The sequence below is a fragment of the Cavia porcellus genome, unplaced genomic scaffold (assembly GCF_034190915.1).
Source record: "Cavia porcellus strain 051 isolate PalLab524CR breed Dunkin Hartley unplaced genomic scaffold, mCavPor4.1 scaffold_1, whole genome shotgun sequence".
NCBI lineage: Eukaryota > Metazoa > Chordata > Mammalia > Rodentia > Caviidae > Cavia > Cavia porcellus.
In genome coordinates, this window is record NW_026947484.1 from 191,753,515 (window position 1) to 191,767,589 (window position 14,075).

General features: G+C 43.2%; 1 protein-coding gene across 5 annotated transcripts in view; it reads left to right on the forward strand.

The window, feature by feature from the left end:
* The first annotated feature begins 2,769 nt into the window (after nt 1-2,769).
* Rnf38 (ring finger protein 38) overlaps nt 2,770-14,075 on the forward strand; it is a 157,724-nt gene continuing 146,418 nt past the window's right edge. For 3 of the 5 annotated variants that reach the window (XM_063225339.1, XM_063225340.1, XM_063225341.1), the window contains exon 1: nt 2,770-3,143. In XM_063225339.1, coding sequence (XP_063081409.1) covers nt 2,885-3,143 — 259 coding nt within the window. In that variant the 5' untranslated portion in view covers nt 2,770-2,884. The remainder of the gene's footprint in view (nt 3,144-14,075) is intronic. The other 2 variants (XM_063225347.1, XM_063225385.1) reach the window with 2 other exon arrangements.

A 14,075-nucleotide genomic window follows, 5' to 3' on the forward strand; every position in this document is an offset into this window, starting at 1 on the left:
AATCTGATCTTATTTTTAAAATTTTTTATTCCTTTCAGAATTGAGGATTGAACCCAGGACCTGTACAAACTAGTCAACTGCTCTACTACTGAGGTATATTCTGAGCCCTATCTTTTAAAAAATTAACGTACATTAATTATACATACTAATGAGGATTTAGTATGATATTTCTAAATATGCAATAGAAAACGAACTGACCAAATTCAATCACCCTTTTCCTACTCTTCTCCCCTACTCTTTCCAATTTCCAGTAATCAGTATTCTATTTTTAGGGGTTTATTTAATGGTCAAATTTTATTATCTCTTCTTTCTCTTTCTTTCCATATGTGTGTGTGTGTGTGTGTGTGTGTGTGTTGTGTGTGACATTTTAGCATTCCAGCCTTATTTCTTAGCATTCATCATCCAGGCTGTGCCTCAACTTTATGTTTTTTGAGACAGGGTCTTGCTATACAGTTCAGGCTATGCTTGAACTCAGGGCAGTTTTCCTGCCTCAAGTGCTGGGATAACAGGTGTGCACCATCACACTCAGAGCTCCAACTCTGTCAAACCTGTGTTTTCCTAAATCCATAATATTCATCTCTCTCTTCCTGATCATAAAGGAAGTTGGAGCTTTTGAGACATAAAGACCACAGCAAATAGGATTCCTCCTGCCCTCAACCCTTAGTTGGCAAGATGACCCAGGGTTTTGCCTGGCCTCACCTCTATTTCTTCATTTTTTCCTGGCCTCAAAGCATCCTAGGGAGGCCTCCTTACTGGATTAAACCAATAATCTGACCATTTTTCTTTAGGGATGGTGGGTGGTCAAAGCATATGCTCAAACTGGGAGTTGTTAAGAGCTAAGACAGATTTGTGTATTGGGGCAGAAATACACCTGTTTTTGCTCAAGGCTAGTGACACCTATAGAAGGAAGGAAGGTTCTTCCACAGAGTAGTTTATGAATGTTCCTCAATGGGCACTTGGATGGAAGGTCCACCTGGTAATAAGGTATTTCCTACCTCCTCTGTGACTAGAAATTCAAAGTTGGAATTCAGGAATTCTTCAATCTGTTGGTCAAAGATAATGTTTTCTTAGTCCATTTTGTGAATTTCTACTCATTCTTAGATTCTTTCAAAATTTTTTTATTGTTCGTGCTTGCATTACATAATGCTCACATTCATTACAAAGAGTTGGTACATGTACATAACACATCTTCATCATTAAATTTTTTTTTTTTTTTGGTACCAGAGATCAAACTCACAACCCCGCATTTGCCAGGCAGGCGCTTATGCCCCTGAGCTAAATCCCCAGCCCACCAATAAATTCTTAACTTCTAAGAACATTTCACTGTCCTCTAAAGACGTTGTGACTCTAGAAAGGCCTGAACTATATCTTCAGAATCGCTGTAACCTCAGCGCCTAATTTGGCTGGTGATTCTGTGGATGAAAGATTATATGATCACATACTTAAGGATCCAGGTGGAATATGAAACGTCTCTTGCCCAAGAGAGTCAGTTGCACATCTTTCACAGGATCCATTCAGCACCATGTTTTGTCAATTTGTAGAACTTCTGTGCTCTATCACTCTCTGCTGTCCCTAGTTGGTGGCTGCATGTGGGGAAAGGGTGAAGACAATATCTCTCTTTTATTACTTTTCTTTCAAGACTGAGTCTTGCTATGTAGCTCAGGCTGGCCTCAAATTTACAATCCTCCCGCCTCAGCCTCTTAGTGCTGGCGTTACAGGCATGCACCAACACACCTAACTCTGCTGGGTAATACTTTTCTTACCTGAGGAAGCTAAACTGCACCCTCACCCTGTATTTAGAGGCACTTCTGGTACATGCTTGAGCTTATTTTGCATCTCTACGTAGCGCTTTGACATGAAAGTCTGAGGAAGATGGGAAGGACATGGGCTCGGTGACCAGCAGCAGTGAGGAGAGGGCGTCATGAATCCGAATTCCTCCCTTGGCCAGGAAGCCATCAGCAAGGCTCACATCCTTTTCTCACCTCACAGCCTATTTTTTCTCAGACAAGGCCCTGCTGGGCTGCCTGGTTTCCTCCTAGGGTTTTAACAAGGACACTGAAAATGAGGAGGAGGAAGAGAAAGTCGGAGAAGAGGAGTAAGGGCCGGCAGGCTGCTGTTCACATTCTTCTAAAACGCGTCTTGGGGACCCGGGGCAGGCGGCTGGTCGCCATCTGTTTCTTTTCCGCTCTGCCATCCTCCCAGAACCCGCGGAGACGGATCTATCATTGACACAGCTCGGAGGAGAGGCGAGAGTTCCTTTCCCGAGCGTCTGAAGGGGGAAAACTTTGAGGAAACAGCCGGCAGAGGCAGAGCAGACGGCGCCTACGGAGCCGGCGAGCGGGGAGCACGGAGGCCGAAGCGGCGCGACCCACGGGCGCGGGGCCCACGGGCGGGCGGGCTGCGGCCACCGCGGCCGGGTCCCCGGCACGTCAGCGTGCATAAACACTCGCGCGGAAGGGAGCGGAGCCCCAGCGAGCCTGGCCCGCGGAGCGCGAGGCCTAGCCCCCGAGGCCCGCAGCCGCGCCCCTGGGCGGGGCGGGGGCGGGGCGGCCCTACGAGCCGAGCGCCCGGGGCAGGCTGCTGGCCCGCGGCCTCAGCGCCTCAGACAGCGGCAGCGCTGGAGGATCCCCCTCAACGACGCCCGCCGCCCAGCAGCCGCGGCCGAGAAAGCCGGCGCCCATTGGCGGAGCCGCTCGACGTCCCCGCCCCCTCCGCGTCCCCGCCCCCTCCGCCGCCGCCGCCGCCGCTTCCCGGCTCCGCCTCCTGCCCCTCCGGGAGCCGCCTCCGTCGCCACCACCGCTGCTTCTGCCGCCGGCCCGGGCCCAAGCAGTGTCCGCCGCGCCGGAGTCCAGTCGCAGCCAGAGCTGCTGTCCGCAGCCCCGCCATGAGCGGAAGCGCCGCCGCCGCGGTCGCTGCCGCCGCCTCAGCAGCCGCCGCCGCCGCCGCGCACTTCCAGCCTCAGTCGTCGTCTCCCAGGCCGGGCCCCGCCGAGCTCGGGCCCCCGCGCCGTCCGCGACCCCCGCCGCCGCCGCCTCCGTCCCGGCCCGAGCCCACCGCCGCCGACCGTCTTAGCCCTCAGAGCCACGGGCCTCTCCGGGCGGGCGCGCAGGGTGGCGGCGCCTGCGGCCGAGCGCCGGGAACAGGTACTGGGTCCGGCAGTGACCGGGTGGGGAAGGGCGGGGGCCGGTCCGGTTCCCGGGGTGAGGGGCCCGAAGGCGTGAGGGCCACTCGCCTGGGTGGCGGAGCGGGAGGAGCGCAGCCTGGCACAGCTTTGTCCGGCCGGGAACCCCCGGGAACCCTGTGCCTCCGCCGCGCCGAGCGGCTCACAAAGCGTTTTCCAGCCGGTGGGTACCCCCCTCCCCCAGAGGAGCCAGGGCAGGACCTCGCTAGGTCTCCGCTCCGCGGAGGAGGAAACTGAGGCTGAGAGGGGGAAGTGACTTGCCCAAGGTCACAAAGCCGGCGAGAGTCGTAGTCTGGCTGGGACCCAGGGCCACCCTGGGGCTGGCCAGATCCCGGAGCCCAAGGGGCTGGGAGGACACAGAGACCTCGACCACAGAGAAATCGAAGGAGACTGATCGGGAGGAGGGGACTAGGGCCTGGTTCCTGGCACACCCACCCAAACCGTTTGGGGCTGGTTTTGGAGGAAAGATCGCTTGTGGGGTGGGAGCTGCTTTGAGTGCTTGGAGGTGCCCTGGGGAGTCCCGGGGGAGAGACGCTGTGGGGGCGTGCTCTCGAGGAGAGGGCTTTCTCGACAGTGGGGAGAGCTTTGGAAACTTCTCGTTGTGGGACTGGTTTGCTCTCTGCCAGACCACTTTCCCCACCACTGTGCGGGCTAAGCCAGTCCAGCTGGAAGTAAGGGGAGGGAGGCCTGCCTGCTTTTGTGGGGACGCCGGTAAGGTGTCTTTTTCTCGAAATGGCCCAAGTTTAGGTCATGCCAAAACCAGATATGCGTACATGGCCCTGGTAAAGGGATTTGTGCCGCAGAAGGCCATGAGTTTTTTCCAGGTGGTCTGGACCTACCACACTTGGAGAACTCCCAGAGAAAGAGCAGCTATCCCAGGCATAAAGGGGGAAAGAAGCTGGGAGGGTTGGAACCAGGCACACTCTTGCTGGGCATGTAATGCATGAGAAACCCATTTTTTATTTGGAGTGAGTGATTAGGTGTTTTTGTTTTTAGTTTGGAAAGGAAGGGGGAGAAGATGTGCAGTTTTAGAGGAGAGGGAGAGAGCAGCGTATTACAGGGAGAGAAGAGAGTCCCGTGGAGTCAGAAAATAGAAGCTGTGGAATGGGGGGAAGAGGAGATACTATTCAGGCATTGTGGGGGAAGGGAGCTGAAAGGGCTGCTGAGGGAGGGAGAGTGTCTAGTCTAGAAGAAAACATTAGGCTGTTTCATAGAGAAAGACAAACGTGATGAGTTTGAAAGTCTGTTAGAAGTGAATGATACCTTACAAGGTTGCGTTTATGTATTGAAGTCACTTCATTTTCTTTGAGTAAAGACAGTTATAATACTTCTCATAGAAACATTCTAGCTTTAGCAGCACCCCCGCCCCTCACCCAATTGTAAGGATGCAGGCCCAAAGTGCCTGTAGTATTGAGGAAGTAAGGCTTGACAAAAGAGAGAAGGGGAAGACTAATTAGCAAATGCGTTAATTAAAGCCCTCTGTCCAGAATGATTCCTTAAGTTAGCAGCTTTCTTTCATCCAGTACCTCAGTGTTCCAGCTTTGGTGGCTCTTGGCAGGATGCTTTGGGGACAACCGCCACCCTCAGACAAAGTGGGTTAGGTTTTTTCCTAAAAAACTGTGAGAAATATATCTGGTAGGTATATGCACATATATACAAGAACATTTATTTGTCAGAGATTTATAATGAGAAAAATGCAAATTGTAACGACAGTGGATATCATTTTGCACCCATCAAGTGGGCAAAAATGAAATGTGATAATAGTAAGATTGTAGGACAGTATAAACCGTGGGAATGGATATAGGGACAACTACAATAATTTGTAGTAGTAAGTATAGTGATGTCTAATTGAAGGTGGATGACATGCCCATCTACTTAAAATGGTCATTTTTGATTATATGCCCCAAGAAGGCCTTGTACACTTGTCCAAGAAAATAAGTGTAAAGGAAGTACAAGAATGTTTATTCCAAAGCTGGGCACGATGGCACACAGCTGTAATTAGCAGCACTAGGAAGGCAGAGGCAGAAGGATTGCCATTAATTTGAATTTGCATACAACTACATAATTTAAGGCTAGCTTGAGCTACATAGACAGACCCTGTCTCAAAAGACCAAAAACAAATTTTTTTTTAATTCTAAGGGTCTATTAGTCGGGCAGTAGATAAATGTCTAGAAATATCCACACAATTTTATATTATAGCACTCTAAAAAATAAATTATAGATAGTGCATTAAAATGAGTGATTCTCAAAAAACATGATGTAAGGTGGGAGAGCAAGCCCTAGAAGAATTCTTACAGAATCTTCTCACTTGTGTGGCATCATACAAAATAATACTGCTTGTAGTTATGTACATTTGTAGTAATGGTGTAAACCCTGCACAGAATGGCAACATTTGCTAGTAGCGCTTATCTCTGGGTAGAAAAGAAGATGAATGAAATTGAATAGATCTGCAGAGGGCTTTAATTATACAAGAAATTTGAATCAGTTAATTGCAAGTTAAGATTTGCTAATATTTGAGTGTAGGGTATGGAAATATTAAGTATATTAAATATTTTTAAAATGTTTGAAATATTTCTCACATGCAAAATATTTTCTTGTTTATAGAACACAGAGTTTTTGTCCCATAATAATAGAACGCTAGTTACAGGCTCTAGCTTCACACAACTTTCTGTAAAACATGAAGGCTGGTGATTCTTTTTCATCCCTTTCTGACCCACTACGCCTAATTTTGGCATGGATGACTTTTATTTTGGAACTGCTGATAGGTGTGGAGAATTTCCTAGTCTTTCTAAACTTTTTAGTGGACTTAGCTCAATAGTTTGAGCATTGTCAAAATATAACTTCTAGTAAATTCTGATTTATTAGGTATAGGAGGGATCCAGACATCTAAGAAGGCCCCCTAGTAGATTTGAGGGCCACCAAAGTTTAAGAGCCACTCTCACTTAGCTTTGCCTCAGCCTAGCCTTCAGGCTCTTCCTCAGATTGCTCTGTTGTCCCTCATGGATGACTGGGATGTGATTCAGATGCGTGTTGTACTTAGCTCTTTTGTGGAGCCTAGAAGAATGATAGGTTTGGAGGGCCATAGCCAGCCTAATCCAGATTGTCCGTTCTCCTTACTTTCAGGCAGGTACCTAAGGGGCTGTGACCTACAAGGGCTATTTTTCTAGGTCTGTCAACTACCAGGAGCTGTCTTTTAGGAGTTACAGATTTCAACCACACCTGCTAATGGTTTTATAGTTAGAATAGGAGCCAAAAAGGTCTGACAGGGGTGGAAAATCAGCAGATTTGGAGAAAGTAAACCCAAAGATAAATATATGTGATTTGCCATTTTTGGTTTTTAGGTGCTGAATATTAAGCCTGTGCCCTTATGCATGCCGAGCCTGTGTTCTAATGCACTCCCACCCTTCATGCCTTTCTTAAGAGACAGGGTGTTCATTCCTCTGCAGATGAAAGTGATTTAGTGTTTTACCTTATGCCCCACCCACATTTGAAGTTCAGCTGTTTGAACTTGTGGTGGAAAATTTGGGTCTTTAGGAAACTGCTTATTCTTAAATTGATAGTGTGTCCTTTTTCTCAAATTTGCTGGTTTTCTGTTGCTAGACTTTTTGCTGTAGTCCCAATATACTTAGGAATGCATTTATATTAAACATGAGATTTTGTGATAATGAAACTTGTGAAATGTCTTTTTAGTGAGGCTTTTCTTTTAGAAACCCACTTCAGAGGTGCAGCATTGCCCCAGCTGTGTGTTTTATAGCAGGCAGCTGCACAGGACTGTAGAGATTGCTCCCAGCACGAGGACACTTTTTAGGGTGGGAATTGAGGGTGGAAATCCATTACCAAGATGACCACCTGGCCTGGAACTATGTGCTCTCAGAAGGAGTGCCTTTTTCCCTTTTTCAAAAAAGTATCCTATGAACTAGCACTTCCCACCAGCTTGGGACTCTAGGTCCCTATGTGTCTAACTGGATCATCCACATTGATCATGGCTTTGTGAGAGGACTAGGTTTGTACTGGCCCTGGGCCCCAAAAGAGTTCTCAATGTGAACTTTTCATTAGAAAAGACTCAACCCTAGCTTTTTATCACCGTGTACAGCTGAAGCAAAGAGCTCAGCCTAAAATGGTGTAAGAAAAAACAAAATAAAAACTTTGTTAAGAGGCTGGAAAAATATGTTCAGAATAAACTATTTAGAAGATACCAGAATTGGGCTGGGAATATAGCTCAGTGGTTTAGGGCTTGCCTTGTGTGCTAGAGGCCCTGGGTTTGAATTCCAGTGTTACAAAAACAAACAAAACCCCATTATTTGTGGAAGCACAGAATGAGAGAAATCATTAAAAATATAAAAGTAGCTACATATTATGTAAATGCTGCATTTTCTCATTCTGATAGTGCTTACTTTGAGTGGGGAATGTAACACTACTTTTGCTTTGCTGAATACACTTGCACTAGTATTCCTGAATTCTAAAGATCTGAGGCTATTCTAAAAAGCCAATTTTGAAAATATTTACCCATTTATATTTTCTGGTAAGTGATTGTGCTTCTTGCTGTTTGATTTTTTTTTCTTTGAGGACAGGAGGGAGGAGTGTGGACTAAAGACAGGACTGGGCTTCCTACTGCTTTTGCAAGTAATGGCAGAGTGGTTTTCAGAAGATGGTCATGGCTGAAGGGGGGCTCAAGGGAAGGGTACATGTGAAGTGGTTTGTGTTGTCTTCCTTTTTTCCTTTATAGTGTTTTAAATGCTTGAGGGTGATGGGTAGAGGATTCATCATTGTGCTTTTGCTACTGTTTTTAAGGAGTTTTTGAAGAAATTAAATATAAATAAAAATGTTTGACAAAAATGGCTTTATGCCCACACAAGGAGAATAAACAGGTTTTAGTGTAGGCCTTATACAAAGTGGTGTCAGTGTTTTTCCTGTTCTGCTTACTTGAATATTAGTACTGTGTTTGAGTGAAATAGTTAACAGAAGTAATGTGGGGCAGGTGGAGGGCAGTGGAATTATGCAAAGGTTTATCAACTGCTTCCCATCATGATCTACAAAGTTGTCACTACATTTTTCTGCTTATGCAATTAAAAAGTAGAAATAAGAGTTAGAGACTGAAAGTTACTGGAGATTGAATCTAGAGCCTCACTTTTTAATTTTGAGATAGGGAGAAAAGGGAAAGGAAAGAAAGGAAAAGGAAAAAATATACATATATATACACACACACACACACAAACACAGGACAGTTAAGCTAGTTATACTGCTGGTTTCTCTTGGTTCATTGAGAGGAAAATTTTGTGCTAGTAATTTTCTGGACAATGTTTCATACATATACCTTGCACTTTGAACAACTACCTTGAATGTAACAGTGTGCTGTGGGTTGATTATTGTTACTGTCCTCCTAGCCTGTAAAGCCTTTTTATTAGTTTTTACATTTTTCTGTTTAAAAGTTGAAAAAAATTGAATTTTGAGACAGAGACTTGCTAAGTCAGTAAATTGCCTCCTGCCTCAACCTTTCAGAATGCTGGGATTACAAGTGTATGTTTGTCTCAGATTTTGAGTTTTGATATATTTGATCATTTGACTTCATTGAACAGAAATAAAGGGAAGAAATGGTAAGAGGAAAAAATATTTACATTGAAAGAATAGCATTTGAAGGACATTCTTTAGTGCTTTTGGGACATTCTTTGAGTTGAGGAAAAGTTACCTGTGTATCTATTCTGCTTAGCATGTTTTATCTTTATTTTATTGGTACTGGGGATCGAACTCACTACTGCACGCTTGCAAGGCAGATGCTTATGCCGCTGAGCTAAATTCCCAGCCCCTATTTGTTTTTTTTGAGACAGGGTCTCACTATGTAGTGGTCCTGAACTCATTATGTAACTCAGGCTGGTCCTGAGCTGGAAGCAATTCTCTTCCCTCAGCCTTCCCGAGTGTTGGGATTACATTAGTATCTGTATTTTAGCTTTTGTGGACTGTGCTTGCTGAATTTCTGTTCAAACCTATTTTATTGTCACAGAACTAAAAAAGTGACCAGTTTCTCAGACTAAACTGAAAGGGAACCTGAAAGTAAAACAGATATTTCACTATCACTTTTGTAAATAGAGAGGAATTGGTGCTTTGATAATTTACCGAATATTTTTCATGTGGTTTTTGTGTTGTTTAAAAATACTTAAAAATAGTGTTGTTTTTCTACAGAGATTTTTCCATTGTGAATATTTTAACTCCCCTGGTACTGATGAACTCAGAACACTAAGCTTGTTATCCTTCTGCCTCAGTTTCCCAAGTAGTTGGGATGCCTGCCTCCTATATAGATGTTTATTGCTACATCAGCACATAATTGAGCAGCTTCTAAGTCCCAGTAGTGCCAGTACTAATCATTGATTCGTTGGAGTGATAGTGTTCATTTTCTGGAAACTTCCTAGCTGAGATCCTGAGAACAATACAGAGAAATTGTACTTTGGACAGCTTTGTACTTTGTTGCTTTTCTTCCTTATTTCTTGCTTCATTTTGCTCTGTGGCCTTTTGGGCTTGGTGGTGATTATGTGCATCTGTCAGGACAGGCTCCACCTGTCCTTCCCATGGGAAGAGAGTACACAGAGGCTGAGCAGAAGCCTTGCCGATCGCCTATCAGAAAAACCCCACAAACAATATTGAACTGGAACTGAGGTCCAGCATAGCAGCTCTACCTCCTCTTCTTCTGTTGCTGCCACCGATCCCTTCGTTGTGGTCCCTGGAAGGCACTCCCCCTCCCCAATTGTACAAAGAGGCTTTGTGCTCTGCTCTAAGGATGTTCTAAGAGGCAGGATCACTGTAATTATAATTCCCTAAGTGCAGCCAAGTAATGGGGGCAGTCATGGTAAAGAGTGGTATCCAAGTGCTTGTTGGTAGGGAAAAATCAGGTGGGGATTAAAAATCATTTTGAGATTTATCCAAAAGTGGATAATGGAGAGTTGCTTATAATGCTGACAAAGCCATTTTTAAAGACTGTTTTTAAGTGAATACCCATTTCAGAATTTTAAATTGTATTTACATGCTCTTTGAAGCCTTATTGAAGTGCAAAACTGAGTTTGAAACTTTTTTTCCTGCCCTGAAATTGTAATTGTTGAATTGCAAAAGTATTTTAGCAAGTTTGTAGATATCTGGGTCTGCTTTGCTTTGTTTGTGTTGCCAGAATGACTGACTATCTAGAAAGCCAAATATGTAATTTGCTTACTCCCCAAAGCATGCTTCCACTAATCTGGTCATATTTGCTTGTTTCTTTTGTTTAAAGTAAGAAATGACCAACATTTTGAGGGGGGTTGATCTTCTCCCTATGACCACCAGAAAAAAATTAACAGGGTTTATGTGTGTAATAAATTGTTACATCAGGCATTCTGTATCATGTATTTGTGAGCTCTGTTGGTAGTCTTGTGATGAAAACTACTATTTTTTGGTATGTTAATCTCTATAGGACACAGTAGCTGCAAGCCAGTAGTTGAGGAAGCTGAGACAGGAGGATTGCAAGTTTGAGCCCAGCCTGTGCAACTTTGTGAGACTCTGTATTAGGGTTGAGAATATAGCTCAGTGCAAAGACTCTGGGTTCAATCCCCAGTATTGGAAGGGAAAAATAATTACCCATTACTGTATTGTTACTAGTGTCTGAAACTGCTTGAAAGAAAGAAGTCAGTTGGTCACAGGACTGTAGGGTTTAGACCACAGTAGTAGACTTCAGTAGTCCTTATTAAGAATGAGGAGAGATGATCCTTTTTGTTACCATAATTAGCACTGGCATCTGGTATACAAGGCATTAGTATGTACCCTATGGAAATCTACAACTTCTGCAGATTTGCCCTTTCTCTAATTCTTAGAGTCACACCAGAAGTTGGACTTTTATTCTTGCTATCTAGCATGATTTTTAGCCTGAATTTGGGGAAATCTACTTTAATAAAACTGCTGGGTGATCTATTAGATATTGTCCAAGCTGGTTGTGGTGGTGTGCTCATGTAAGCCCTGATTTGGGAAGCTGAGACAGGAGGATTGTTGCAAGTTCAAAAACAGCCTCGGTTATAAAGCAAGCCCCAAGGCCAGTCGGAACTGCATAGTGAGACCCTGTCTCAAAATGACAAAAAGAAAAAAAAGATATTGTCCAGATAATTCTATGAAAGTGCTGTACCAATTTGACAACCAAATTTTTTTTGACAACTGCATTTTCTAAGAGTTTTAAAAATATGAAAGGACTTACCTGTTTTTAATGACGAATAAAGTTGACAAGTATGTTGATTAGCAGTAGTGTATTTTAACTTGATTGTTAGATATTGTCTATTTCATTTGATTTATTTATAACGTACATCTTTTGGGAGTTTTAACACCACTGGTGGCAACTAAGAGTAACGATTTGGTGAACATTCATCTGATGCCCACTATGTGCTAGGCACAGTTAGGTTTCAGAAATGATTCGGACATGAAACAACAGTCATCGATAGATTCTGACAGTATTAGCAGAACAAATACATTTTCGGGACTCCTAGCCCTTAGTTAGAGGAATGAAAACATCAAAATTGCATTTATAGTAGTGATAGGTTTATCTTGTTAATTAACCTATGTAAAGCCCAAGTCTAAAAAGTCTAAAAATCAAAGTTTCTTTTAGGTAAAATCCATTGTTTGTCTTGCGATTCAAGACCATCATAATTGGACCCTCTGTGTTGCAGTCTGCTCTTCTTCCTGCTGTATAATAGAATACGTTATTGCCCACATGTGTTATGACTTCTGTAGCTCTTTTCCTTTGTCACTTCAGTTTGAAATGTGTATCTTCCTTCAGTTATTTTTCCAACTTCTACTTGTTTTTTATTTACTATATAGTGGCCAGTTATTGTACAGTTACTATGTGTGAGACTATTCTAAGTACTTTATGTGGATTAATTTATTTAATCCTCTATAGTCTTTTAAGGTAGGTAACATGCTTATTATACAAAGAAACTGGAGCACCGAGAGGTTAAATAACTTTCAGGAGATGATGCAGATATTAATAGTGTTATCTGGGACGTGGACCCAGACTCTGTATTTTTAGCCATCATGTTTTATTGCATCTTGCTTATAGATAGCCTCAGTTTTGGTGGGAAAGGAATGAATATGAAAGTAATCCATGAAAATAATTTGCAGTCCTTAATTTACTTTTGCCTTTCCTAAGTAATACACTGTTTTCCTTACTTCCGAGTTACAGTTAGGATTTTTAATTGGTTATTCTGTTTATTTATTTTTCTGATGTTTAAGCCAGGCTCTATTTCTCTATTTTTAGGCAGTGAGCAATTTGCAAGGTAGATTAAAAAGGTGACTGTGACTTCAACAACCAAACCATGGATATGTAGTAAATTTTTGTCTTATTATTTTGTGTGTGTGTGACAGGGTCTTGCTATGTAGGTGGCCTTGAACTTAAGGTGATCTCCTTCCTCAGCCTGCAGAGTGTTGTAATTTGTGTCACAGTGCCCAGCTATTTGTTTGTTTATTTATTTAAAAGGAAAAGGGTTTATTCAAAGCTAACTCTGAGGCGATAGAGAGGCTCATTTGCCTCAAGTTACCATCTCTCACCCTATGTTTGGGTCTTTTATAGCAATAAATAGTGGGGGAGGGAATATAATGAGACAATCGACCTGTGCAGGCTTGTTTTATCCTTTCTTGGATCCAGAGGTCTCCCTCTCTTGCTTAAAGAAATGAAACTGGACCTGACCTCCTGGTGCCAGCATCTGCATATTCTGTCCATTCATCTGCACTGAGGAGAGGTGGGGGTACTGGGTGTGCCTAGGCCTGAGGAAGTTTGGAGAAGCCACTTACTTATCTCGAAAAGAAAGTAATCCGACTTTTAAAAAGTTCCATTTTGTGGTGTTGGTTGCAACTCCCCTCTTGGTTTAACCCAGCCCTTAATCGTGAGGGCCCTGAGGTGCTGCATCATCTGCCTGGTGCTCTCATGTTGGCTTGGTATGTAGATTCCATCAAAGATTAAGTTGAAATTTGTATTTTTTCATTACATTTTTACTTGAGGAATAGGTAGCTACAGTAGAGCAGGTCTACTTTAAATCCAGCATATTTTTGTCATGTCTTCATGGTCTTGATTGAACTCTACGTAGCCAAAGGTGACCTTGAACTCACAGCAGGCATCCAGCCTTCAACTCCTGAGAGCTGGAATTATAAGTGTGCTCCACCACATCTGGTTAGGTGTGTTTTAATACTACCTATATTGTGGGTTTCAGGGACACTGGTGGGTCATCCTGGAAACCTACCATCCAGAAAATAATCTGTTGGAAGTTGGATTCTAAAGTCAAAAATTGGAGCAATACTTACAGAATTTTGGAATATGGCTTGTTTTTGACTTGGGAACTACCAATTCATTGTTTTTCTCTGACGTTGATTATAGATACTTAGAAAAGAATGAACTTTCTGCTTTACAAAATTACTGAACAATATGGAATTAATTCATTGTAAGAAATTTTTTATATATAGGTAGAGTAAAAACTACTCACATAATGAAGAAATTTCCACATGGTTACTGACTTTAGTTTCATAATAACCCTAGCTCAGAATGTATCTAGAGCTTAGTGCTTGGGTGCTCTTCAGGAAGTTGTTGTTGACTGTTTTTACTAATAGCAGGAATATGAGTCAAGAACTCATGTGACATTATCCAGTGTTTCTGTTAAATGTGTGTGTAAGTTGGGCATAATTGCACATGTCTGTAACCCCAGTACTCTGAGAGGTTGAGGCAGGAGGATTGCAAATTTGAGCCCAGCCTGCACAACTTGACTTGGTAAGACCCTGTCTCAAAATAAAAAATAAAGAATTGGGTATATAGTTTAGTGCTAAGGCCCTGGGTTTAATTCTCAGTATTTCAAAACAGAAACAAAAGTTCTGTAAGTATATAACTGGGAACAGTTAGAGATTAGTA